Source organism: Lycorma delicatula, chromosome 8, assembly GCF_047948215.1.
Source record: "Lycorma delicatula isolate Av1 chromosome 8, ASM4794821v1, whole genome shotgun sequence".
NCBI classification, from domain to species: Eukaryota; Metazoa; Arthropoda; class Insecta; order Hemiptera; family Fulgoridae; genus Lycorma; species Lycorma delicatula.
Genome location: NC_134462.1, coordinates 97,390,295 through 97,416,797, shown reverse-complemented (window position 1 = coordinate 97,416,797; position 26,503 = coordinate 97,390,295). Strand labels below are relative to the sequence as shown.

The 26,503-nt window shown below is 31.0% G+C and overlaps 2 protein-coding genes across 3 annotated transcripts in view; one reads left to right on the top strand and one right to left on the bottom strand.

The window, feature by feature from the left end:
- The window catches only part of LOC142329562 (E3 ubiquitin-protein ligase MYCBP2-like), a 482,039-nt gene that overhangs the window by 232,731 nt on the left and 222,805 nt on the right, over positions 1–26,503 (bottom strand). The window lies entirely within an intron of this gene.
- The window catches only part of LOC142329563 (uncharacterized), a 105,945-nt gene that overhangs the window by 74,126 nt on the left and 5,316 nt on the right, over positions 1–26,503 (top strand). Inside the window, exons 2-3 of the mRNA XM_075374243.1 lie at positions 18,404–18,826; positions 23,286–23,581. Coding sequence (XP_075230358.1) covers positions 18,404–18,826; positions 23,286–23,581 — 719 coding nt within the window. The remainder of the gene's footprint in view (positions 1–18,403; positions 18,827–23,285; positions 23,582–26,503) is intronic.

The following is a 26,503-nucleotide window of genomic DNA, read 5'->3' as shown; positions in this document are numbered from 1 at the left end:
GCATAAGGAAGTGATTTGTCCACATCAGATTTTTTTTAATCAGCAATACGAACATATATACATGTCTATGAATTAAATTTATTTCAAAAACACATAAAAGTAATAAATAATAGCAGTAATACATGTTTTATGGAATCAGCATTTTATATCATTTTTATACTTTTTTAATGATATTTTATGTAATTTTTAAATCGTTTTGTATGGATAATCATTTCCTTTAGTTGTGCAATAAAATTGTAACAAACGTTTAATTGGTTTTGAAATGTACAGTATCTTGTAAGATTACTTTACCTTTATATCAAGTACTGAAAATGTCCTGTCACCATTTTAGAACACAGTCGAACAAGTCTTTACGTGTTCCTGGCCGTTTGAAGTAGAATTTTTTTTTTTATTGGGGGCAAATCTGCTTTGATTATGATACAATCCCAAGGGAAGATCAAGGATATTTTTCCCTGTTCTGCCATATTTTTCGGATAATAGAGACCAACATTCTCGAAACCGCGTGTTGTTTATCGACATCTGTTCGTTCTACAGTATTGTTCCGTGATGTTATTGGGGTTTAGCATGCCGAATTTTTTCAGGCATACTTCCTTGTGCTACACGAACCGGTCACAATCGAACACGGTGAGTTCTACGGTGTCCTTTCGGTAACAAACGCATTCACAGACGATACTCAGTGCCTGCGAGCATATGCATTCTTTAAAGGCATCGTGTTCGGTGAGGAACTAGGTCAACTCGTTCCCCAGTTTCCGATGCTTGCGTTGGAGCCATCTCTGGAGGTTCGGGATCAGTTTACAGGTCTATCTAACCTCTGTCGACAGATCCTCTTCGAAGGAACGTTGCATTGTCGATACCGTTTATTTCTCTCGTAATGTTCTCTTTCAAATCATCTAATATGCAAGGACCTGTAGCGTATGCTCTTGTCTTCAGATAACACCGAAGGAAAAAATGTGGTGGGGTTAAATCGGATGATGTTGGTGGCCGCAAGTTTGGAGAGGATAAGGTCACTGAAGAAAATTTCGATCAAAGTCATGGACTTCGATCCTATTGAAGTGCCGTTAATGTCGTTTTTCATCTACTCTTTCAACAAATTCCATGGAAGTGCGACAGTTCTCTGCAGATTCATATTTCTTTCGAAAATAATTGTACCCGTTATTCTCTTTACCGATACAGTACATCAGAGTCTGATTTTCAATAGGTGCACAGGCTCTTCATGAATGGCGTACGAATGTTGTGTGGTCCAAATGCGAGAGTTCTACGAATCGATATAACCAGATGAATACGCTTCATTTGTAAATCGGGTAACATACAGTTTACCAGGATTTGTAAGAGTGGCCGCCTGGAATCGACAATATTGCATCCTTTTAGCGTTATCGAGTTCCAGCAATTCATCAACAGCCGTCATCCTACACGGCCTTTGCTTGGCTATCTTCACAGCTTTTTACACGTCAAGTACGAAACTTCGCGACGATGTTTTCCGGTTCCACTCAGAAAATTAACGGTTCTTTGCTACTTGCAAATCAACGCCAGTACCTGCAACAGCAAATTCAATTTTGTGACGACAGCATCATGATCGATCAATACGACCCTTAGAACTAATAGCGATGAGACCTAAATCTGATCGGTGAAAAAAGTACCCGAAAAGACAAAAAATATTTAATAATTAGGAAATGTATGATCGACTAGAAAGGACGATCTACCATTAGCGTAACCGCATGCAAAGGAATCTTCAGGAATTCTTTCTATCCATCTTCTTAACACTTCCACAATCCTTTTAGAGAACGAATCGGCCATTATTTAACCGTGGTTTTAACTTTAAAATTAAACCACCACTGAGGATTAAAATAACGACATTGTTCGACCCCAGAATTTTATGGCGTATGAAAATTTCCGACTGAGATTTAAACCTTTATCTGGAAACGTAGAACTCTCTATTTATAAAAATACTTTCAAAATTTTTTAATAAATTTTATGTTTTTACCTTTTTATTATTGTAATTATTATTTTCTACAAACAAAAGAAGTAAATTAATTAATTTTTCCAATCAAATAACATAAAGTTATCGGTTTTTAATGTAAATATAAAAACCGCTATGAATAAAAACAAAACAAAATAAATAATAAGAGATTAATTATTTTAATGAACTCGTTTTAAAGATAAACAAGAGAAGAGGTTTACAAGAGAAAAAAATGAATATTTGTAATTTAATTTGAAACAACTACAGTTGTTTCTAGTAAAACACCCTTAAAATGTAATTAATTTTTAATAATCAAACTGAACTAAAAAAGTACGTTTATACTTGGTTTAAATATGGCAGATGAAAGAATGTAATAGATTTATAATTATAGTTATAAAATTGCTATAACATGCAAACTAGTATATTCAAATACCCCGACAAAAACTTGTCTAATCGCTAAAGTTTTAAGTCTGAAACTAACTTTACGAGTTTAAGCGATTTACTCTTCTGTACTATAATTCGTATTATTAGCGAATATTTCATGGTAAACGGGTTATGTTGTTCAGTAGAGATATAATATTAATTCAGCCCCGTTCACAGTAACCGAACAAATGTCGTAAGTTTAAAACGATTGCCCTAAGATTAAAATCAATTTTAATTCTCGAGAGGATCCTAATATCCAAACTTGCCTCTTAATTTAAATTGTTTTATCATATTCTGTGAACCGGGTCTAAAACCGAACCATTTTTTATTTTGTCATAGTACTAAAAAAAAATAATAACCAAAAAAATACTATACAATAAGTTACGATTTTATTTAACTGTAATTGTAGAGTTGTAAATCTACTAAGTTAGTGAATCTAGATGTTAAATTTTGGGCTTAAAACTTTTAATCCTACATTTATTAAAAAAAAAAAATTCAATGAAAGCACACGAAAAATAGCTTAACGAGAATAATAATTGACTACTCTTGTTAGGTATTACGGGGGTATGTTAAAATGGCGACTGATTTAGGAAATCTCTTATAAAGAAATACATAAAAAGAAAATAATTGTTAAAAATCGCATTAAAATTAAATTGATAACTTAACGACTTATCAGAAGAAATCTTTCCATAAGAAATATTTTCGGGTGAATTGAGAAAATATCTCTTTTAAATTCGCTTTTCCAAAATGGTTACAACTTCAAATCGTTGCATGTCAGTCAATTTTTGTTGAAAGCTTATAGAAATCACACCAAAGGAAATTTATTTTAAGAAAGAAGTCTTTTATTTGTTTTCTTTTAGAGATATGGGGAAAAAAGTGTTTTATCTCTTCTGTACTAAAATTACAGACCCCCTTGAACTTATTGTGAACTCACCGATTCCTGTAAGATTATTTAAAAATCAAAATCTATGCTAATAGATCATCCAGTTCAATTTTCCTTTAATTAATTTTTTTTTTTTTTAAATTTTATTCGAAGTATATCTGCACTAATTTGATATTTTTTCATTAATTTAGTAGAATTAATTTTCCTAATTCTAACTAAATCGGCAAACTTAAAAACTGCAATTGTTGCTTAAACAACCGAGTTAAAGATGGTATTACGAATTTGTCAGCATTTTAATTAAATTTTCTTTTAGAATCTGGGACCTCAAAAACAACAAGAAATAGGAAAATCTAGAAACTATCGTATTTTCCTGAGAGAAATTCTTTTGTGATTGTAATAATATTCTGTAAAAGGATGAGTTACATGTGTTTATACTTTTATTTGCTAACACAGTAACAATTAATTACATATTACGTGACCGTTGCGTTGTACAATATACTTTTATTATCTTAACGAGATCGTACTACACACGAAATGTCCGTCATTATTTCATTGAACATTATAAACTGAGGAGGACCATTATAACTTATTCCATTACGGTTAGCTTAACTACAACATTACTAGAAGGCCGTTTCATTTTAACTATTTTATGTTTGTCGAATTAAAAAAGATGAAATAAAACAAATAAATAAAAGTACACCTTATGTACTGTTAGCGTTTCTCCGTGGAAAGAAAACCAACAGAATAATGAAACGAACGTTTTTTTTTTTCTTTAATATCTATCGAGGTCATTTTTTAAAAGTAGCCCACGTGTCGTTTAAATTCGAAAAGGAAGAAATTTTAATACAGTCTAAAGTTTTAAACCGTTTAAACAAAAAATGAAAAAGTGGCAACGTTAAACTTCACGTCGTATTTACAGTTTCGACAAATCCTCCGAACACGAATTGTTATTCGATACCTATAGAAATAGAAAATATAACGCTTACATATTTTACCATAACAAATGGTAAAAAATAAAAAATAAAACCTTAACTAGATAAATCTGTTTCTACTTTAAATTATAATGAAAGTAGTAAAGTGTCCGACCGTCACCTAAGTGGTTAAACAAAAGAAATGTTTAATATTAATGAAGCGATAACATCAATAGTGCACAAACCACAATTTGTTATTCTTAAATCCTTGTTTACGTAAATACTTACGCAATTAATACATATAGATACGCGCGTGCGCGTTTGTGTGTTAATAATCTATGGCAGTTATTAAAAAATTGTTCAACGTTTAAGTATAATAAAATTAAATGTAACAAATTCTCCTACCTCAAAACGATCTCGTATTATTCAGTCTAAGACCAGTACACCCAACACCCAAAGAAGCCCACTCAAAAAGTTTAAACGGAAAGAGGAGGGTTATGATATTATTTTAAATTGCATTGATAAAGCGCTTAAAGGCTGTGAAATTCTAACCGAAATGCGGCCATTAAATATTTCTCAGCTAGTTTTAGTAGCCTACGGTCCAAATAATAGTCTCGTTCCGAAAAATAAATCTCTTTGATGAACGATGAAAACGTATTTGCTGAATATATATATATATATATATATATTTTTTTTAATAATTCTCCAATGTTGAATGGTTATTTAAAAGCTACTGTAAACCGCGTTTGAAACTAGCTGTGAAAAACATTAAATTACCACACAATTTCGGTTGGAGTTGCAGCCCAATTTTTATTATATCAAGACTTATTTTTCAATACTCTCTGAAGGTGATATGTCACAACACTATTCTTTTTATTTAAAAATGTTTGAATTCCATCCACAGTAAGGGTTTTAGTGATGTGGTGGTCTCTTACTGTAAAGTTATCATTTTTCGAGGTTGGAACTTTTGCTGAATTTCATTTTTTCATATTTATCTGATGAAAGGTTATTTAAGGATTCATATATTTGGTTAAGATAATTTATATATATATATATATATATATATATATATATATATATTTACTTTTTTATTTACACACTCGATATTTATGGATTAGTATTTTAGCTGCTTTTTATATCAGTAACTAATTCAGGAATGAGTATGTATTTTACTTCACGATAAACTATAAGAACAGTATTTTATTGGGAAATTTAAGAGAAACCGCGGGTAAATCTTGATCGGAACAATCATTAAAAAGTACAAAATAATAATCTAAAAAGAAAAAAAACAGATGCACTTCGTATTAATATTTTAAAATAGAATAATTAAGTTAACCAAATCTTTTTACAATAATTACGAATAATTTTAGTTAAATTCTTAAACTAGATGTTTAATAGTCATAATAAGTCTGACGGTAAAGTATGTATAAGAAAGTAAATAAATAAAAAAGATATACTATTAATTAAGTAGTAGTATTTATAGAATAAGAATAAGAAATACGAGTATAAACGACTAGTAAATAGTTATAGGCAATCGATGCCAATAGAGCGTAAATTTAGAAACTCCTGATACGAAACCTCCAATTCATGTTGCCTTTCTCAACTTTTAAGCTTCCTCTTATATTGGATGGATAGAAAGAACTTTATTTCGAGAAAGATAAACTACAATCGATTGAAGAAATAAACGGAAGGTATTTAAGGGAAGGTAACTGAAGGTAACTTTTTTATAACTGAAAAACTTTCAGAAAAATATTTTTAATAAAACATTTTTAAATGTCATTCGAAAAATTGCGTCGTTTTTTAATAATAAAATTTTTGTATTTTAGTTTCTGGACTAATTCCTGTTTCATTATACGTACATTTTCTAAAATCTCTCGTACCTAATAAAGTAGTTTAGCGATCGGTTTCAGGTAAAACCGAACAACTGCCGATTCTCTTCTCTTCCGTATTTCCAAATGCACCTTCATACGATCGAACTCCGATTTTCCATTATTTTATTTTGCACAGACAGCATGTTCATAATTAAGCTATAACGTGTACATATTTTTATAATAGTTTAGTACAAAAAAAAATGACTGATTTAGTTTAGTAAAAAAAAAAATTGTTACTTGCGTGGCGGTCAGGGGATAATATCTGGCCGGTCATGGCAATCTCTACTCGTCCTTCCCGTCTAGTCAGAGGGCTCTGCCACTTGGATCTCTCTGTGCTCATTAAACTCATGCTTGTAAGAATAATAATAATAAATAAAAATTAAAATTAAAGCCTGTTCATTTTATAAAAAAATATCAGTGTAATTTATTCAGAACAACAGTTTGGCCAGCACAGGATCGGAAACTTTGAGTGATCAAAGTATGTGGGTTTCAAAACAGCCGGCCTCCATCTTAAAAATATTTTATAATTCTTACGAAACATTAGTAATAAAAATGTATTTGCCCGTATCTTATTGTTATCCGACAGCCACCACAAGAAGATTTTTTTTAAAAATTACTTCTATTTTATATTTTTTAGTTAAATAATGGGAGGCAGATGCAGTTAATCCCGTCCCACATACAGTAACAGTTGTTGTGTTGGTTGAGCCGCCGCGCCCGTACATCGTCGCACCCCTTCAAAATTCGAAATTCAAAAAACCCCTAAAAATGATTTTTAGATATTCATCTGAAGAGTATTTGCAAGCCCCAACGTAGTGAATATCTTGTTTAGTGTAATCAAAAATGGGGAAAATTTGCAATCATTATTCATATTTTGGTACTTTCTGATTACACGGAGGCCACCTGTTTTCAGAAAGAAGAATGATATTTAAAAAAAAAAACTCAATATAATATTTAGTTAGATTATATTAATCTAACCGAACTTAACCTATGCTCGCTTCGCTCGCTGGTCAATGTTAGCGAGCTTAGGTTAAGTTTGGTTACATTATATTTATATATTATATTATGTTTATAGCCGGCCTCCGTGGCAAGTGGTAGCGTCTAGGCCTTTCATCCGGAGCTCCCGGGTTTGAATTCCGGTCAGGCATGGAATTTTTCACACACGCTACAAATCATTCATCTCATTCTCTGAACCAATACCTAACGGTGGATCCGGAGATTAGAAAAAAAAGAAAGAAGATTATATTTATTTATTTATTATATAAAAAAACTCAAACATGTACACACAGTATAAGCCTTGATTTAAATCACTTTATTTATATCCTCAACCTAACAGCCGCAACGCGCTGTGTTAGAATGGCCTCCCTCCGTTTAATCAGAAGGTAGTCTTTTTTTTTACCTTTCTTCTCCCCTTTCAAGGTCAAATTGGTTTTTAGATAATCATATGAAGAGTACACACACCAAAAATCAAGTCGATATCTTCATTTGTTTCCGAGAAATTGAAAAAAAAAAATGAAAACTTCATTGTTACTACATTTTAATCCTTTAAACTCGAGATTTCAAAAAAATTCTTTCTTAGTGTACATTTATACCGTAAGAAAAACTAGTATACAAACTTTCATAAATTTATCCACAGTAATTTTTGTTGGGCGTTGATGAATCAATCGGTCAGGACAAGTTCGTTTATAGGTACAGATATATATAAAACTAAATTTTTTAGTATATAAAACCCTTAAAAAATATATTTGATTAATAAACAGACAAAAACTCTGAAAATCATTGAAACCATATATCTGTTTAAATAAAACAACGAAACCTTTCAAATTCTCAAAAATTTCAATGTTGTATTCGTACATTTAAATTTTATTGATATAAAATTAAAACATTATTTCAAAATATTATTGAGAATTAGATGGTGTTTGTGGAGGAGAAAATTAATAATTCAATTTATTATTTTGTTTTAAATAAATAATTATTAGTTTGAAGAACGTAATTAGCACAGTTCTAAAAGTAGTATACAGTAATAACATAAACGCATAACAAGAAAATAAGAAATGATTTTAACTGCCCATCTGTCGGTTTAATTATTAAAAAGAAGCCCGGGCCAGTGATTGGTTGAAGACAAACAGGAATCGGCTTATCCGGTTGTTAATGCAACTGTATTTTATTACAATGATTATTATTATAATACTTGCATAGTCTACAATTATATATCGATCAAATACCCAGCGTTAAATTACAATGTTGGTGCGTCTGCATGTCTCTCATAGTCAAGGATTAGTAAGCAGTACATGTTTCATTACAGATCTATTTTTTGCAATGAAAGCAGAATTTATACAATGATTAAAACTTGTTTACGTATTTTTCAGCTTTCGAACTCATAAAAATACCAGGTCATTCCCTCGTACCAAAAAATATTTCAAAATTTAAGTTCAAAAGATCTTGTACTTTTTTACAGGAAAAGTAAATAAATCGCAGTATATTTTAAACTTAAACGAAAATAATTTTGCAACTTAACCGTAAAAAATTAATTTCAATAAAAAAAAAAATTAAACTAATACTAAATGTCTGATTTTGTTTACTACTTTTCCTACGGCTACGCGGGTCATACGGCCGCCGACTGCAAATTGACAAACCCGGAACTACATGAACGTAAGACGCTAGATAGTTTGTTTACATTATTTGATCTAGTATTCGTTTGAAATGAATGAATGTATCTATAGTGTCTATCCCCATGTCGATACGTAAACCAGGTCATGATTGGTTATTAAAAAATTAAAATATAATTCGATCTCTCCGGTGATAAAACGTAAAATGTATGATGTAGGCTTATGTGATGATATTCACTCTTGTAATCGATGTCGTTAATAGTGTAATTTTTTTTTTATAAAACCAAGGTTACATGTATAATAAACATTTAAATTCAGTTACGAAACAACATTAAGAAGTATAAACTGCTAAACATAATTGTTCTTTAAAAAAAGAAAGAGATGCGATCATATAATTACCTATATAATATGTCTATTACTAATTACCAACCTTTCGAGTCTATAATTGTAACGACACTGCATTAATATTCAGTAATGAATTCATACTATATGCGATATAACATTAAATGGATTAATTTAAAAAAAATTTACTTCATTTTCGCGAGCAACAAAAGGCAGTTAGTCGGCCGATTACGTTTATGCACAGAAATTAAAATTTTTAGGGATGAAAAATGCTAAACCCGACCGAAATTCGAACTCAGAACTTCAAAGACGCTACCACTACTTTACGGAAACCGTTAATAGGCAGCGCACTAAAAAGTAAAAAAAAAAAGTACTTTTGAATTCGATGCCAAAAAACGGATGTCCGCATGTAAAAAAAAGGCGGTAAACATACGTCATAAATTATAACGTGAACAAATATACATAACAGGTAATAAAAAATAAAGTTGACTTCAAAAAAATATCTGCGCTAAGAAATAGCAAATAATACATTTAAACTCTTTCGACTTAAAAACAAACTGACTCCAATCATTTATAGTCTTTAATTTGGTGTGTTCTTCGCATAGTTGAAATTTAAAGAATTGAAAAAAGTATTATTTTTAGTGCAGCATTTTATAATTCGGCTTTATTATTTTTTGTCTTTTTTATTTTAAACTGTGTGGGTTTTTTTTTCATTTAAAATTTACGTCGGTCTAAAAACACATTATCCTTGTAAAAAAAAACCGTTCGCACGAAAGGCGTTCAATTATATAACATTTGAATTGACCGCCTATAGCTTTGCCCATAATTTTGAAGCTTAAAAAACAAGCAAAAATAGAGAGCTGTTTTATTAAAGAAAATAGAATTTAAGTATTTCTGTGTTCGTAAACCCAGATAGAAATCTTTAGGGATTCTTTTTTGAACGAAAACAATGTACTATTTTAAAAAGAAAATAAATTATATGCGCTCCAGAGTATTTATTTTCTTTGTTTTCCCCCTTATAGGAATGTAAATATCATAATCTTTTGTAAGGCTTAAAAGAGGTTGCATTGTTACACAATTGCGCCAGCGTATACACACACACACATGCACAATGTGCGCGCAAAACACCTGATATCATTTGTCGGGAAATGTCATACACGACCCTCGTACGATCTGTTATATAAAAGCAAAGTTGTATTAATTTAATATTTACTACGACAGAAAGGTCACGCTCTGCGGTTCGATCCGAACACTTGACACCGTTTGCGATACACCCGGCTTATTTTGTACCGTAACAGTAGCGATGAACTTATTGCCTGCAAGACAACAAAAACAGAGTTCACGATAAATTTATTTCAAAACAAACACGGTCAAATATGCGGTTGACCTTCGGAAATTGTATTTCAATCTTACATCGTTTTTCGATTTCAAAATGACACCAAATGTAAATTATAAACATATAAGCAAGAGATTTACTGCCAACATATTCTAACTTTGTATCTAATGTGGCCAGAATACCTTCGTGAATCCTTGATATATGAATAATTGAAGCGATTTTCCGGTTTTTTGTTGTTGTTTATCATTTAAGAAAGGCCAAGCCTATTTTAAGGACTAATGCAATTTAAATTTTGACTTCGTTATTACCTAAATATCCACAGCATTTTTTATAACTATAAATATTTTTGATAAAATTATTTTTCCATCCATTTACTGTATTTGAAAGCATAGTTTTTCTGTTTGTAAAAATTTAGGGAGGTTATCTCCTCAAAAATAAAAGCAATAAATACTGAAATGCAGGGGCGCTATGAAAGAAAATCAATTTCGTACATAACTACACGGCTGTCCAAAAAGGTGTGTAATGTATATACTGAAATGCACATTTTGTTGTTTAACCGTAGCAGCTCAAAGGCTGAACCGATTTAGATGTATGACCCCGCGTTGGAATCCTTACGTTACCGTGAGTGTCATAGGCTATATAAATAAAAAATATATGAATATTAACTTAAATGTAATTTATTTAAGTCTATTTTTATCTTGATTGGATAGAATTAAATATAATAAAAATACATATTATACTTAAAAATATTACCTTTACTAATTTCTTGGGTTAACCAATCAACTATACAAACTTGTAAATTAAATAAACGTTTCACTTAGAATTCTCTAAACTCTTCCTCAGGTGACAATCCACATCCATACACACATCATACAAAATTCTGTTACTTACTAAGAAATTAACTGGTCTACCCATCTTAGATAATATTTTAACCCCACCCTTGTTGTAATAGATTCCCTTACTCATGAGAAATCTTAGAGAATTCTAAGTGAAACGTTGTGTATTTAAATTATAAGGTTGTGTAGTTGATTGGTTAACCCAAGAAATTAATAAATGTAATATTTTTAATAAAATATGTCTTTTTATTATATATATACATGTTTAAATAAATTTAAACAAATTGAAGAAATTATACTCTATATAAAATTGTCTTCCGCAAGTTCTTTAATTATCCTATTTTAAACGGCAATGTTTTTTTTTGGCAGTAGTGTTTTTTTAATTTTTAATATTTATCTCTTGTTTTAAGAAAAGCTGAAAAAAAGATCGACAAAAGTTTTAAAAACGAAATTTAGTAGCAGCATAAAAGAAGATAGAAAATCAATTGAAGAGTTATAATTGGATCTGAAAACTTAAAAATACTTTCTGAAGAGAAAAAATGAAACTTGGCAAAATATTTGTAGGAAATATTTTTTTTAACTTAAACGGATGTATCGATCCTTTCCCTTTCCCGAGGAGAAACTATTTTTTTTATTTCGAGAAACAAAAAAGATTTTTAATTATAGAAGGAGACTTTACTCGAATGTCATTTTAATAAAGTTTAGCCGATCTAATTCGATTTCAAGAAGTGCTACATATTCCATAATCCACTTTCGACTATTACGAAATTTTCAAAACCTAATTTTTCAAAAACATTTCAAAAATTTTAATTTGTGTGTTAATTACGTACAAAATTTTACTTATAAACTCCCGTATTTCTAGCAAATCTGTGTTTCACAAAATTAATGATTAAGGATTATTATTTATTTATATTTTTTATTTACAAAATTTATATATTTTTATTATATATGTATAATAAAATAAATGATGCCGCATATAACAACATAATTATATAATTTTTTTAAATTATAAAAAAACTTAATATTAGATAATTTTGATTTTAAGCGGTTCAACACGATCAAGCAGTTTCTTTAAGATCTGATAATCTGGTGAATATGTAATATAGATCGTTAAAAACACAACAGTAAATTTTGGTAAATTTTTCTCGTTGAGTACGTGTAAAAATTGATACTTCATTGTTACTATTAGCTTTTGGCTAGCGACTCGTAAATTTGTCGGCTATACGTGCATTAAAATCTGTATTTTTATCTTCGGTTTAATGTTATAAATATTACATTCATTACTGCAGACGTAATGGCCACGTACATTTCCAAGATATATATCGCATTCATAGTTCAAAGGTTTGGCATTATCCCGTACTCGCTCTCGTATGTAAGTATAATTACTAAATACTATATGCGAGTCTGTTTTTAGAACAAACGTGTTGCGCCAGTTTTTTTTTTCTTTATAATAAATAGTTTCAAAAGGGACGATATTAGGTTTAATTAAATATATTATACGTTAACAATTATTCAACTACTCTTTAAAAGAAATAAAAACGTAAATAAATATTACACGCCGGTTACATTCTATATCTATTTATTTGTTGTACGTTTTTCTTTTCTTTCTATATTATATGGTTGGTATTAAATCATTAAATACAATGTTCTGATAATACGGTATTGTCGACGAAGAAAAAAAGTAAGTGCTGTCAAGGTTATTTCTTACCCATTCCTTTTAAGGTAGCAATTGTGTTCCGTGTTGAGATTAAACGGTGATGCATTTATTTATTTTAAATAAAATCTTAAAGCCTTCATAGCAGCATAGGAAGAGGGTAAATATGTATATATATATATATATATATATATATATATATATATATATATATATAAAATACATTCGTTATATATAATATAATTTAAGCCGTTGTAGATCCAATGCAGGCTGAAGGCTTCTTCAGCTCGATTGCAACTAATATGGCCTTATGCGATCTTCTGGCAATTCGGTACGAGGTACTTGATAATACCATCAATCCAACGAGCCTTTGTCTTTTTTGTGTGCGTTTAACATCTAGTAGTATCCATTCAAGTCCTAATTTAGTCCATCTGCCATCAGTACTTCTTGCTACATGGTCTTTCCACCGCCATTTTAATTTTTTAACTTTCGTAATGATGTCGTGCACTTTTCGTCTGTTCCCTGATCCATTACAGGTCTTTCTCTCCCGTCTGGTAATTCCAAGCATACATCTTTCCATATTTATTTTTGCTACCCGCAGATATATATCTATATATTAGTTACGAAAATGAGAATACTATTTGATGAAAGTAATGTTTTATTTATGTTTTTTTACAGAAGAACATCACATCGCTAATTAATTGTCGCAATCGATCGAATAAGAACAATTAACATTTTAATTTTTTGTAAATTTTTGCACGATTTTATTTTATAAAAAAGAACTGAGAAAATGTTGGAAGACAAATTACTTAATAATAAATACATTTTCTACAAATTATTCCGATAATTGTTACCGTGTGTATTTACTAAAGGGAGATGAGTGATTATCTCCCTTAATCGGTGACCGATAAAACATCAAGCTACAGACGAATTATTCGCAAAGTTAATTTTACATAAATTTTTAGAAAAACTTTAATGAAATTGGCGTAAAAAAAGCATAAATCGTATACTTTAAGTACGGCGAATAGCAAACGGAAACAAATCCGGGTCGGTATAAAAACAAAGAATAAATCTGACCGAAACGGATGCAAAAATCAATCATAATATGTGCGTTCAGATTTTAATTATATAAACAAAACTTTCACTAAAATTCAAATTAGGACCATACAGTATCACAGAACAGCTGATAGTCGGCGAATAAATTTCTTCATCCGGATATTTTATTTTTTTAAAGTTAATTGTTTTCGTTGAAGTACTATATTTAACCCGAACTATATCTCTAATTTTATGTGTTTATTGTAATGAAAGTGGATTCACCGGACTCTAGAACCGTGAAGTTGAACTGTTAGAAAGAACATTAAATTAAAAATATATTTAAAACGATAAAAAATAAAATTCCAGTTTGTTTTAAAACAGCAATTAGATCGATAAATTATGCAAAAATTTTAATATTCTGTTGAAATATTCAGTTATCGAACATTAACCCAAACAAATTGACGAATACTTTTTCTATAGTATACCGACCGATAAAAATTAATATAAAATCAAATTGATAATTTATTTCCTGTTTATGACTTCCGGATAACCCTTGATTACAGTCGCATACATTAAACATTGTAGTGTCTAAAATACGATAAGATTGATCGAAAATCAAACACCTTACTTCCGGGATAAAAGCTCTACCTCCGAGTCGGTAAAATTGAAATTCATAATTATTTTCAACTCGAAACTATTTTAATAGTTCGAATTATAAACTAAACCGTGAAACGAAACGAAATATTACATTTTTTTATTTCTTCGATATCGTAATAACGAAAAAAAATTTTGACGAAATTAATAAATTTTATATTAAAATAAAACTTTAATGACGCTGCCGCATTCAGTGTGCACTACAAATCGGATTATTTATTATTCTAAAGTTAAAATAATATAATTTCTTGTCGACTGGGGTTTTCTCTACCCATAAACGATTAGCGACTATCGTAATCTTCAGGAGTTTGCGTAAAAAAATATAAATAAAAACCTAATTTATCGATCGATAATCGTTCACCAGACGAACACAAGTTCGGAACTTTGCTTGGTGATGCGGAATAAAAATGTTGTAATATACGAGTAATCCCTAACCAGATATTTATTCGAATATTGGACCTTTCGAAATTCCAAAAATAATTAGATTACGTCAAAATATGGACTGAGGATAAATAAAATTAATTTTGATGTATTATTTCTGGAATAACAAATGTTGGTATTTTTTTTATTAAAAGAGATATATCACTTCATTTTCAAGCGAATAGCAAAAAAATATTGACATTAAGAACGTAAATACCTTTGTCCAGACGTAGTTAACATCTTAATATGTGTGTGTAATGAGCACGATTGACTGCCGGAAGAGGTACGTTCTCTGACGGAGGTCATCTTTTGGACAATAATTCAAATAATTTCCTGATTTATGTTCCTAGTACGTTTTGTAATTATCCCGAGAATATATCTTAATAACGAATAGTGCAAATGAATCATCTCTACATTATCGCGGATTAATTTATTTCGTTTTTTGTATTATTAAATTGATATCGATAAAAAAGGCGAATTTAAAAAGACGAATCTCTACGTTAAAGAGGAACATCGTAAATAAGATTTTAATTAAACATAATTTAGTGTAAAGGTGAATGACCTAAATTAAATATTAGAATCTCAGTATTATAAAGTATTTTAGGTCCGACATACTTTTTCTGATGAGTTTGATGTTATATTACTCTCTTAGTAATATATTTTCCGCATGAAATTTCTATTGGCTCGTGCATTTTCATTTATTTACAGTAATTTCTTTTCAAAAATTAAAGAAATTATACCCTCTTACTCGACTTTTTGTTGTTGTTTAACCTCCAGGACCACCTTAGGTATTGCTTCACAAGATGAGATGAACGATCTGTAGCGTGTGTAAAAATGCCATGCCTAACCGAGATTCGAACCTGGGACCTCCGGATGAAAGGCCGAGACGATACCACTCGCGCCACGGAGGCCGGCCTCTTCCTCGATTTAACCCGATTAACCTAACCCGACTTTATTCGGGAATGAAATTAACTACGAGTATAATTAATTTTATTAACTTTTTAATAACTAACCTTCTCTGATTCATTTTTTCTGATAGGGGATCTTTCGATCATTGGTTTTTTAAAGTCAGCCGTGTTTCAAGAAATACTATTTCAATCAAAAACTGTTATTTCTAAAAAAAACTTAATAAATTCTTCGTTAAACTGAATAAAAAAAATCCTATACGTAATATTAGTTAGTAAATATTAATTACGGACTTAATATGGAATTAAAAACCAAATTTTCTCAAAATAATTACTTTATTAACTTCTAAGAAAAAGAAAGAGTGCCGTAAAAAATAGGCAATAACACTGAAAACAAACTTCCTAACTAGATAAAAAGTAGGCCGCCGTACAGTGTCGCTAAAGTTTTGCACATCATCCCCGTATCAATGCAAAATGTTTAATTAAATTTTTATTAACAATATCATTTAATCTGTGACTTAATAATAATCGCTTTTTTTATTATAAATTAGCTGCTATTTATAAAGTAACTGACTTTTATAAAACCGAAAAACCATTGCTCGAAAACACTCAAATCGCGCGAGAATAAAACAGTTAATTAGATTTTTACCAGATTTTAAACATGTTAGATCAAAAATTAATTAAACTTATCTTTTATTCGTTAATTCGTTAAAAGAAAACCGATTAAGCAATAAAAAATACAACCCTCTGCGATTTTTTATCGATATTATGAAACGAATTATTAAGCCTCAAACTCAACGGCAAATACATAACGCGTCCGGTAAACGCCGTATCATAGTATTATTAAAAAAAAAATGTTTTAGCATCCGAACGACTGGATAACAGATGTTACGTGGAGTCTTGTAACCCGACAGACAACACCGCAAAAATTACGACGTACAACGAACGAATCTGATAGTCGATGACGTAAAGATTATTTTTTTTAATGAAATTCCGACACATCGATACCCTTTTTTTCCATCCTGTATTATGTTGTAGGAAGTGGGCAACGTTTCGATTACACATGTTATGTATGTATATTCTGGTAAATGAGATATGTATAAATGATGGTTCTATCTCGGTAGTGAAGAAAAACAATTGTTTTTCACTTATTCACCCGTAGAATCTACAAATTCTTAAATCTTAAAAAAAAGTAATAGTTTGAAAAAAAAACACGAAAAATCCATAAAATTTACAAATTAGATGTGTATCTTCAGAATATGTTTTCTGAAACTTTAAAAACATTTTTTTATTTATTTGAAACGATCAAAACCCCTTTGAGCGCGAAAGATCTATTGTTATTTAACATTTAAACAGCGACACGCTTCAGCAAACTATCTCGGTGTACTACTGTTTAAATCGTTGAAAATCTGTTCTTTACTAAGACGTTACTTCTGAATAGGTTATCTGTTTTCACAGAAAAACATCGGTCAATTATTACCTCTGCACCCCGATTCTAAAACAAACTTTCTGAGCGAGACACTGTAGACATTGTGCAGGAGGCAGTCATATTAATACAAACTTTAGTGCGCACAATCACGGTTGTCTGTATCGTAATCGACATTGTACGACGATGTCAATTTACTTCCAGTTTATTCTTACAGAAGAACGAGACGTGACGTAAGTGAATCCGGGTGTACGATAAAAGTGCTTAGGTTTAAATCCTAGCAAAGGTAGTTAAATTTCTACAGATTTGAATATGACAGTGAATACCGGTGTTCTTTGGTGGTTGGGTTTCAATTAACCACAAATCTCATGAACGGTCGATCTGAGACTGAACAAGATTACACTTCATTTACTTTCATACATATCAGCCTCATTCTTCTTCTGAAATAATACCGTACGGTGATTCCGGGGTCTAAACAGAAAATGTAGGGTGTACGATATAGTAAAACGTTTTCTGTATGTATTTTCTGAATTTTGACTTCGAATTCTATCTCTTGATAGATAAAAATCGATAAGTCGGATAGGAATCGATAGGTGACTTAGACAAGCGCCCGAAAATTTGACGGTTTATCTATAATAAATTAATTTTAATTAATTCATCTGTGTGCTTCTGTATGTGATTCTAAATTACGCCTTCTACTGTAATCACATGATTCATATATTACGATGAAACTGAAAACTTAACGATTTTTTCACCATTCTTCTCTTCCTTTCCATTATTTTCTTCCTCGCTTCTTTTTCTTATTCAATTAGGACATTTTATAGCAGAAATACAAACTCCGGCCAAAAGAATAATAAACTGGAGGAAAAAGAAGCCTGTTTGTAAAAAACCTCATATTTCCTCTCGAGAGGTAGTGTCGGTTGTTCCTCCGACTGTTACTTTATCTTAATTACTTTCGCGATGAGAAATTGAAATTTTCATTTTTATTTGATAGGATTAATACAGATGGAAAGGTTTCGCGACCTATATTTAGCAAAATTGTTTTTTAAGCGATAAATGTTACTTTTACTAAGTTGTATGTATTATTATGATTTATATTAGATGTATATATTATAATATAGAACATGTGTAATTTCTGTTTCAGAATGCGATATTGACGGCGGATAATTTTACAGAAGGATTACACGAATTAAAAATCAGCGGCGGTAAAAATTTATTATTATCGAGAGATATATTTTATAGAGCAAAATACTTAAAATTGCTGTATATAAAAGATAATAATAACTTAACAATATCGAATGGAACATTTAATAATCAATTTTTAAGAAACAGACATTTAAACATAACATTAATAAATATCAATAACGTATACTTGGAATCTTATTCGCTAAAGAATGCTGCAAATCTATCGATATCATTGTACATAATGAACGCCGAAACCGTCGTAATCCGTCCAGACACATTCTACGATGTGGATTCAGTTACTATACGCAATGTGACATCTTTACAGCTACAAAGTAATTCATTTAAGTTGATGCAAGCGACAACACCAGTTCCTAAACCGAAGGTAAATTCATTATTTTATAATTTACTATACACTTTTTTCAGTCGATATGTATACAGAATGTACAAAACGTTAGTGTGTTTGTATTAGTAAAAGAAAAAATCTTATAATCAGAAGCTCCGAAACGTCATTTTACCCGTCTGTTCCATTTTGTGTTTTTTATTACAAATCTGCATCTGGAGAACATATTTTTTGCTAATTAAATGAATTCGGCGTATTTTGTAACACTAATATTTCTGTAAAATAAATAGTTTCAAAATGTCTTGTTCGTAATTTTAAATTTTGGTGTCAATTTTAATTTTTCACTCTATTATAATTCAAGAAGTATTCGTTTTTAAGGCGAACAATCGATCAGGAGTTATCGCCTATAAAAAGCTGACAACACAGTTGCAGGACTTTACCGTCACGCGACTTTTTTCTTATGCACGGCTTACACACACTTAATTTAAAGTATTTATAATTTTATTTACATTTAATATTTTTTGTTTATTTAATTCAGCTATTCTAACTAAAGCGCGTACACATACCGTATTTCATTCGCGAAGGTGTAGCGGTACTAGCGGCCACTTTAAATACTTTTTTTACACTTTAAATATTATTCATTTATTTAATTCTACCGTTCACCTTTGACCTTACAACATCCCAGTTGACTACAGTTCTAAGCTTCAAATCCTAGTAAAGACAGTTACTTTTATACAGATTTGAATACTAGATCGTGGATACCGGTGTTCTTTGGTGGTTGGGTTTCAATTAACCACACATCTCAGGAGTAGTCGACCTGAAAATGCACAAGACTACGTTTCTTTTACATTCATACATATAATCCTCTGAAGTAATACCTTACGCTGGTTCCAGAGGCTAAACAATAAAAGAGAGGGAGACGACTACAGCAGCTGTACGTCAGTGCTACACTAGCGCTCCTTGTGGTGAGATGGCGTACTACACCCAGTTAGCCGCCACTTTATTTAGAGTATTTTTTGGTGGCGAAATCTCGAGATACTGAGGATGACCTTGCTCTACAGCTTCACCCGCTTGACCTTTGATGTTGAAAATTTTATTGCATCAATGCCCCATATATAGAAGTATTTGGTCAAAATCGGTCGAGTAGTTCTGGAGATATAAGGTGTGAAACACCGAATACACGCACTTACATGCGAACACCTTCATCCGGTTTTTGTGTTTTTTTTGGGTTCCTAAAGTGTCAAAACGTAAAGATCCGGTGAAAACCGCACGTGCCCAAATTGGACCGATTTTGCTTCTACAGCTATAGCGAGCGCTAGGCGGGAAAGTAAAAATATAAGAGAATGAATACGTAAAAGCTGCAAACTACAAAAACATTTAATATACTTCCGATGAAAAGATAAAGAAATAGAAAAAACAAACAAAATAAACTTTGAAGTCGTAGTAAAAAATATAGCACCGATTGAAAGTAGAGCCGAAAGATCAATCGAATACATTCTAATACTACCATACTGTGTAATAAACCGGTAGACCGCAAATTACTAACCTAAGAATTGCAAAGATTCGACTCCACCGATCAAAGTTTTGAGAGAAATAAGAATTGAAAGTCCATCTCATTTCCCAGAAAAATAAATTGCATTTTATAAGTGTAATTCAGACAGAAATAATGAATAAAAACTAAAGATGATATATAGATTACATATAAGAATCACCAGTTGATAAGAAGGTAGTGTAAAGCGGTCCCCGAAAAAAACTGAAAGTAACAGCTATAAATTGAAACTCAGATAAAATATGAACCGTACATTTGAAAAGGTTTATTAAATGAAATCTCATTTAAAAACAGCCGAGTTCTTATTCCACGGTCAAAATTACAAAATTATTTCCCGGTAAAATAGTTTTTATTTCTTTCATTACGCTCAAATTACAAACACGATGATGTTTGACAAAATTCAATATAAATTATTATTGAAAAAATTTACTAGTTACATAAAAATAGAAAACAAAATGGTTAAAAGTAAAGGTTTCAAATATTTAATTTTTTACTTAAATTAATAATTAATATTTATTTAATATTGGCAGGGATAAAAAGGCATTTTCGCTCCTACGTTTATAAGAACTTTTTCTTTTACTGATGTTTGGTGTGCACTACTGAAATGCTGGACGAAAAATACACTGTATATTTATGTATAAAATTCTTGTAAAAATTGCATGAACTGTGTTTTAAGAATGTCTTGTTGAATGTGAAATGGAAAAAGTATAAATAACGCGAGCTATTGAATTGTTTGTTTATTAACACATAGGTATGTTTTAACATAAAACAATTTTCATTATATGATAAATTTTAGTAAAATATGACGGACAAAATTTTTAAAAAGAAAAAAGATTTTTAACTTTTAACAATTTTAAATAATATAAAGTTACTATTACTAGTTAAGTTAGTAGCAAGGTTCAGGCAGCTCTATAAATTGATACGATAATTCTCTGTGTCCCGGCTAAAATTTTGGAAAACAACCTTTTTGAACGACGGTCGCATCCCTTTCATGATGCATTTTATCATAGTCTTGAATTAAAATAATTCCTATCCGATTTCGATTTTAACGATGAAAATATTACAAACAATAGGATTCAAATGCTCAAGGGTTTAAATAAAATAAAACATTTAAAAAAGCCTTGGCAACGTTGTGAAAATTACTTCCGAATGATAAACTTTATTATTTACGAATATGTTTATGCACTGTCTCTCAGTCACCGTCTCTCTCTTTTGTTCCTTTGATGGTCGGTTTCACTTCACTATGAAAGATCAACAAATAATTTTTTTTTCTTATGATTTCTGCTATATTTGTTTTTTTTAACGGCAATCTTGTCAAAAAAGGGAAGAAAAAGATTTAAAAAATGATTACAGTCTGCACATACTCTTTTCTAACACTTACAAATTTGTTAAGAATTATTTTATTTATTATTCATTAAATTGATAATATTCATCTTTCTATACAGGATATAAATTCTACTACGTGTTTACTTGGTCAGACGAGCGGGATTCGAACATACAACCTTCCGGATGGAAGATTAATACCATCTCCGACTCTGTGATCGGAAAATATAAGCGACCGACAGTAATTTAATCGATTACTTAATCTAAACTGTTAACAAATTTATCACAACATTCGACATTATTTTATTTTTACCGACATTTGCCAAATATAGTTTCGACAGTTTCAATTATTACTCTTTCCGAATTTCTAGTTACTAAATCTACTTTGACACCGTGCGGTTTTAATTCATATAAATTATAATAATTCATATCTTAAATTTTTGAAATGCCAGAAATTTTAATTTATGAATACTGTTTAAAGATTTTGTAAATACTATAATTATTTTATAAGTGATTAAAAATGTACTTTTTAGTATACCGGTTTGTACAGAGACCCACACATGGAAGAAACAGTCAACTAAGATGCGAGACTGCGAGATGAAAAACAGCTGTAGAAGTATACATAATAAATGAAATAAACAGCTGTCGTGTGTGTGTGTGTGTGTGTGTGTGTGTTAGTGACCTAATCAATGTAAATATTATTTGTATTTATTGTATTTAACTTATCCCTGTGTAATAAACACGGTAGTTTAATCAATTCCACTTATTTTTATAACTGATGTAAATAAAATTCCATTTGATGCTCAACGGACTATGAACGTGAAGTCATTTATACGGTTACTGCAGCACATCCAACTTCAACTAAATTATACATGTAATATTAATACGCTTTTTTTATAATATATAATTTTTTTTAATAAAAAAATTAAACACCGTCGATCTATATGGCAGGGTGGTAGCGTCTCGGCCTTTTATCCGAGAGTCCCGGTTTCGAATCCCGGTCATTTTTCATGCGCTACAAAATTCCATTTCCATATTCCCATGTACAAGCTTCAAAAGCTTCTGTGGCTAAATAATTAATAAAAAAAGCATTTACTTTGCAAACAAGTCTGTTATCTCTGTTTTCCTTATCCCATCTCTGACGCCGTGACAGATGAATAAACGCATAAGTTTTTCGGCCACAGCAACAGTGACTTTACCGATCCGCTTTACCATCGGAGTGGTTTGTTTAGATCGGTTCCTAACGTAATTGAAATCTATTATTATATGTAAAAAGAATTAGAATTTATATATCTTTGTTTGTGCCGACCAGCTTTTGTTGTCTTCTCATTTCAGCTTTCTACATAACCGTTTAATTATAATTCTTTTTTTTTTTTTTTATTGGTCGTTTATAATTTTCTTTTAATATTTAATAACCGTTAAAAGTTTCACTTTTGTAGTAGTTTTATTAGAGAGGTAAATGTAAAACATATTCAGCAGCGCTCATACAATATAAGTACCCTCCTTCCTACAGAAATTCTAGGTACAGATGATACAGAACAAATTTGTTTTATTATTTAGATAGTTTTTTTAAATATTTTTTATTATTAATACATATTATTATTAATAGGTTGTTTTACTTTTTAACAGGTTACATTCGATAACGTTAAAATGAAAGAGTTACCTGGAGGTACTTTTCCGTCAGCGTTATGTATTTTAACGCTACGCAACTGTAATATAGGTTATGTATCGGCCGAAGCGATAAAGCTTATAATGTTAAACGTATTTACGATCGACAACTGCACTGTTGACGAATGGGGAAGCGGAACCTTTGCTTTCGGAACATATATAAACGAATTACATATAAGCAGTTCTAGATTAAAAACAGTAAAAACCGATGCGTTTAATCTAGGTGCAGGAAGCATTTTAACGATCGAACATTCAATGTAAGTATATAATTTTATATTCAATTCAATATATGTAATAGAATCGACTACGTTGCATTTAAATAAATAATTTTTCTTTTGTAATGCGATTAAAACTAATAAATCAGTCGATGCTGAGCTCCAGAATCGTTTTGTTTAATAATAATGTAATAATAATTATTTTTTATAATTTATTAAATTATAATTATAAATTATCAATTTAGTAATAGATCTGTTAATCGGATTTACGAAACGACCACAGAGTTTTCCTGTAAACAATACCCCATCGACGGGAAGTTGAATTCCTGTCTACGTACGAATCGTGGCAACCGAAGAAAGGACTCGCTGCTCTCCGCTAAAATATTTAGTACTGGTTTAGAGCGGAACCGCACCGGTTGCAAGTCGAAGAAAGGTTTTACGGACGGAATTAGCGCCGGTCATCCTAGAATTTTCGTCGAACTGCGATTCGAAGCGTTAAAAGCTTACTCATTTTCGCCGCCTGTATCCGCGTTTTTTGTCACTCGACCGGGTTTTATTAAATTTTTAACGGGTCTAATTTGGTTGTTTTTCTTAAATATTTTACTCGCGTTTTGCTTTTTTCTAAGATGCTGGAAATTATTTATGTACGTCGACGCCTATTGTTTTTCTGAGAATCTATTTCTATAATCGTCAGTTAATAAGAGTAAATACCATCAGTATATGCGATGAAACTATACCTGATGTTTTGTAAATTCTATGGACAATTTACAAAAATTTCTTTAATTTTCAGAATTAATTTATTAGAAAGAAATAAAACAAAATTTAAAAAAAACTCTCGATACAACTTAATTACGAGATTAGTATTTAATCCTTCTTGAAATGTATAAAAATAATATTAAATAATCCACGATACCGATTAAGCGTTTGTTTATTGCGGTTATTATTGTTCATTTTGTTTAAGATAATCGAATGCATAGTTATTTAGCTTGTAATTTCGATTACCTTATGATAATCACTTTTGTAACTGTAATTAATAATAAAGTATCAGTACAAAAAGTTAATGAAAGCAATTTTTTTAAGAATGTACAAGCTGCAAAATACGAAAACGGTTGTAAATAGTACGTGTCAGCAAAACAATCGTTTGCATATATGTACTATCTTACACTCGAACGTATCGTAGTGAGATTACATCTTGTACGTGGTCTGTTCGAAAAATAACCGGCTTTTATTTTTTAATCTTTACTATTAATTTTATAGGTTACTGGTCCTTGTCCCCTTCAAAGTACTTTCCTCACCAATCCATACCCAGCGGTGTTTCCACTTCACGAAATAGCCCTGGATAGCTTCGTTTTAAATGGCCTTTAAGGACCGTGACGAGTTTGTTTTAGTGTCATCAACGGTCTCAAAACAGCGTCCTTTCATCGCTGATTTTAATTTCGTAAATAAGAAAAAAATCGCAAGGAGCCAAGTCTGGCGAGTAGCGAGGCTGAGGGAGAACAGTCATCTGATTTTTGGCAAAAAACTGACAAATTGACATAACTGATTGTGGCGGGCTCATTGTCGTGGTGAAGGAAACATGAGTTGTCTTGCCACAACTGCTGTTTCTTTTTGCAGATTTTTTCACGTAACCGTTGTAAAACGCCTTGGTAGTACGCACGGTTCACTTTTTTACCTTGAGGCAAGAATTCAAACCGCACGATTCCATTACAATCGAAAAAACAGAGAGAGAACATCACCTTAACATCGGATCGAGACTGACGTGTTTTTTGGCGCTTGGAGATTCTTTGTCGATCCATTATGATGTTTGAACTTTTATCTCGATGTCGTAACCGTAAACCTACCATTCGTCCCCCCTTATGATCCATTGCATGAATATTTTTCATCGTCATCAGCTTGTTCAAGAAGTTGTGCCGACAAACGTCCACTCGATGTTCTTTCCACTCTTCGTCCACTCGATGCGTGTTCAATTTTTCGGTCAGAATGTCATGGCATGATCCGATTGAGATGCTAACCTCTTCTACAAGTTCTCTGACAGTCAATCGGCGATTTGCATGCACCAGATCGTTGATTTTCTGAACGTGGGTGTCATCAGTTGAAGTCGAAGGCCTTCTTGGGTCATCTTCAATCGACTGACGACCGCTTTTAAACTGTGAAAACAATTCGTAACACTGCGTACGACCAAGAGCATTATCTCCGTAAGTTTCAAAAATTGAAACGTTTCTGTGAAAGTATTCCCTGGTTTCACGAAAAATTTTGCGATGTATCGTTGCTCCCGAAAACCGCGCATTACAAACATCGCTACTAACACTTAAACATGTTGCACTCAAATAAAAATAACACGAAAAATAAACATGATATCAACAATCCAAGAACTTGTAGTTACAGAGGAGGTTATGCGGAACACAGTGCTGCCAACCGCACGCCACTAAATATCTCAATTGGCGCGTAATTAAAAATGTTCGGTTGTTTTCTGAATAGATCTCGTACTTATTATATATTCGTATAATAATGACTGCGATTAATAATCGATTAGGTATACAGTTTTCGTTTAAAATAAAATCTCATCAACCGTATTTGTATTCAAATGAATACAGTAAAGTTATTAAATAATTATCCTTGTCGGAATGTAAGTTCAGAATCACGTTCGGCGCGATAATTTACCGCCTCGATCAGGACATTATAGTTTAATTTATGGATACGTTAAATGATTATTCGGTACTAATGATCTGTTATTATGTATATCGGGTACAGAAACCAATTTTATCATCGCTTTTGAAAGTTTTCACTTATACTCCGAAGGATGTTTAAAAATGTTAATTTTAGTAAATTCCAAATCATTGATATTACGGAATCGTTAAATACGGAAACGTACTCCCACTAGCTCCCTAGTCAGAAAGGGTGCTTTTCATAGAAACGACGATCCTTCCCGTCGACCATTTTTCCGAGATCTACTTTCCAGTATAA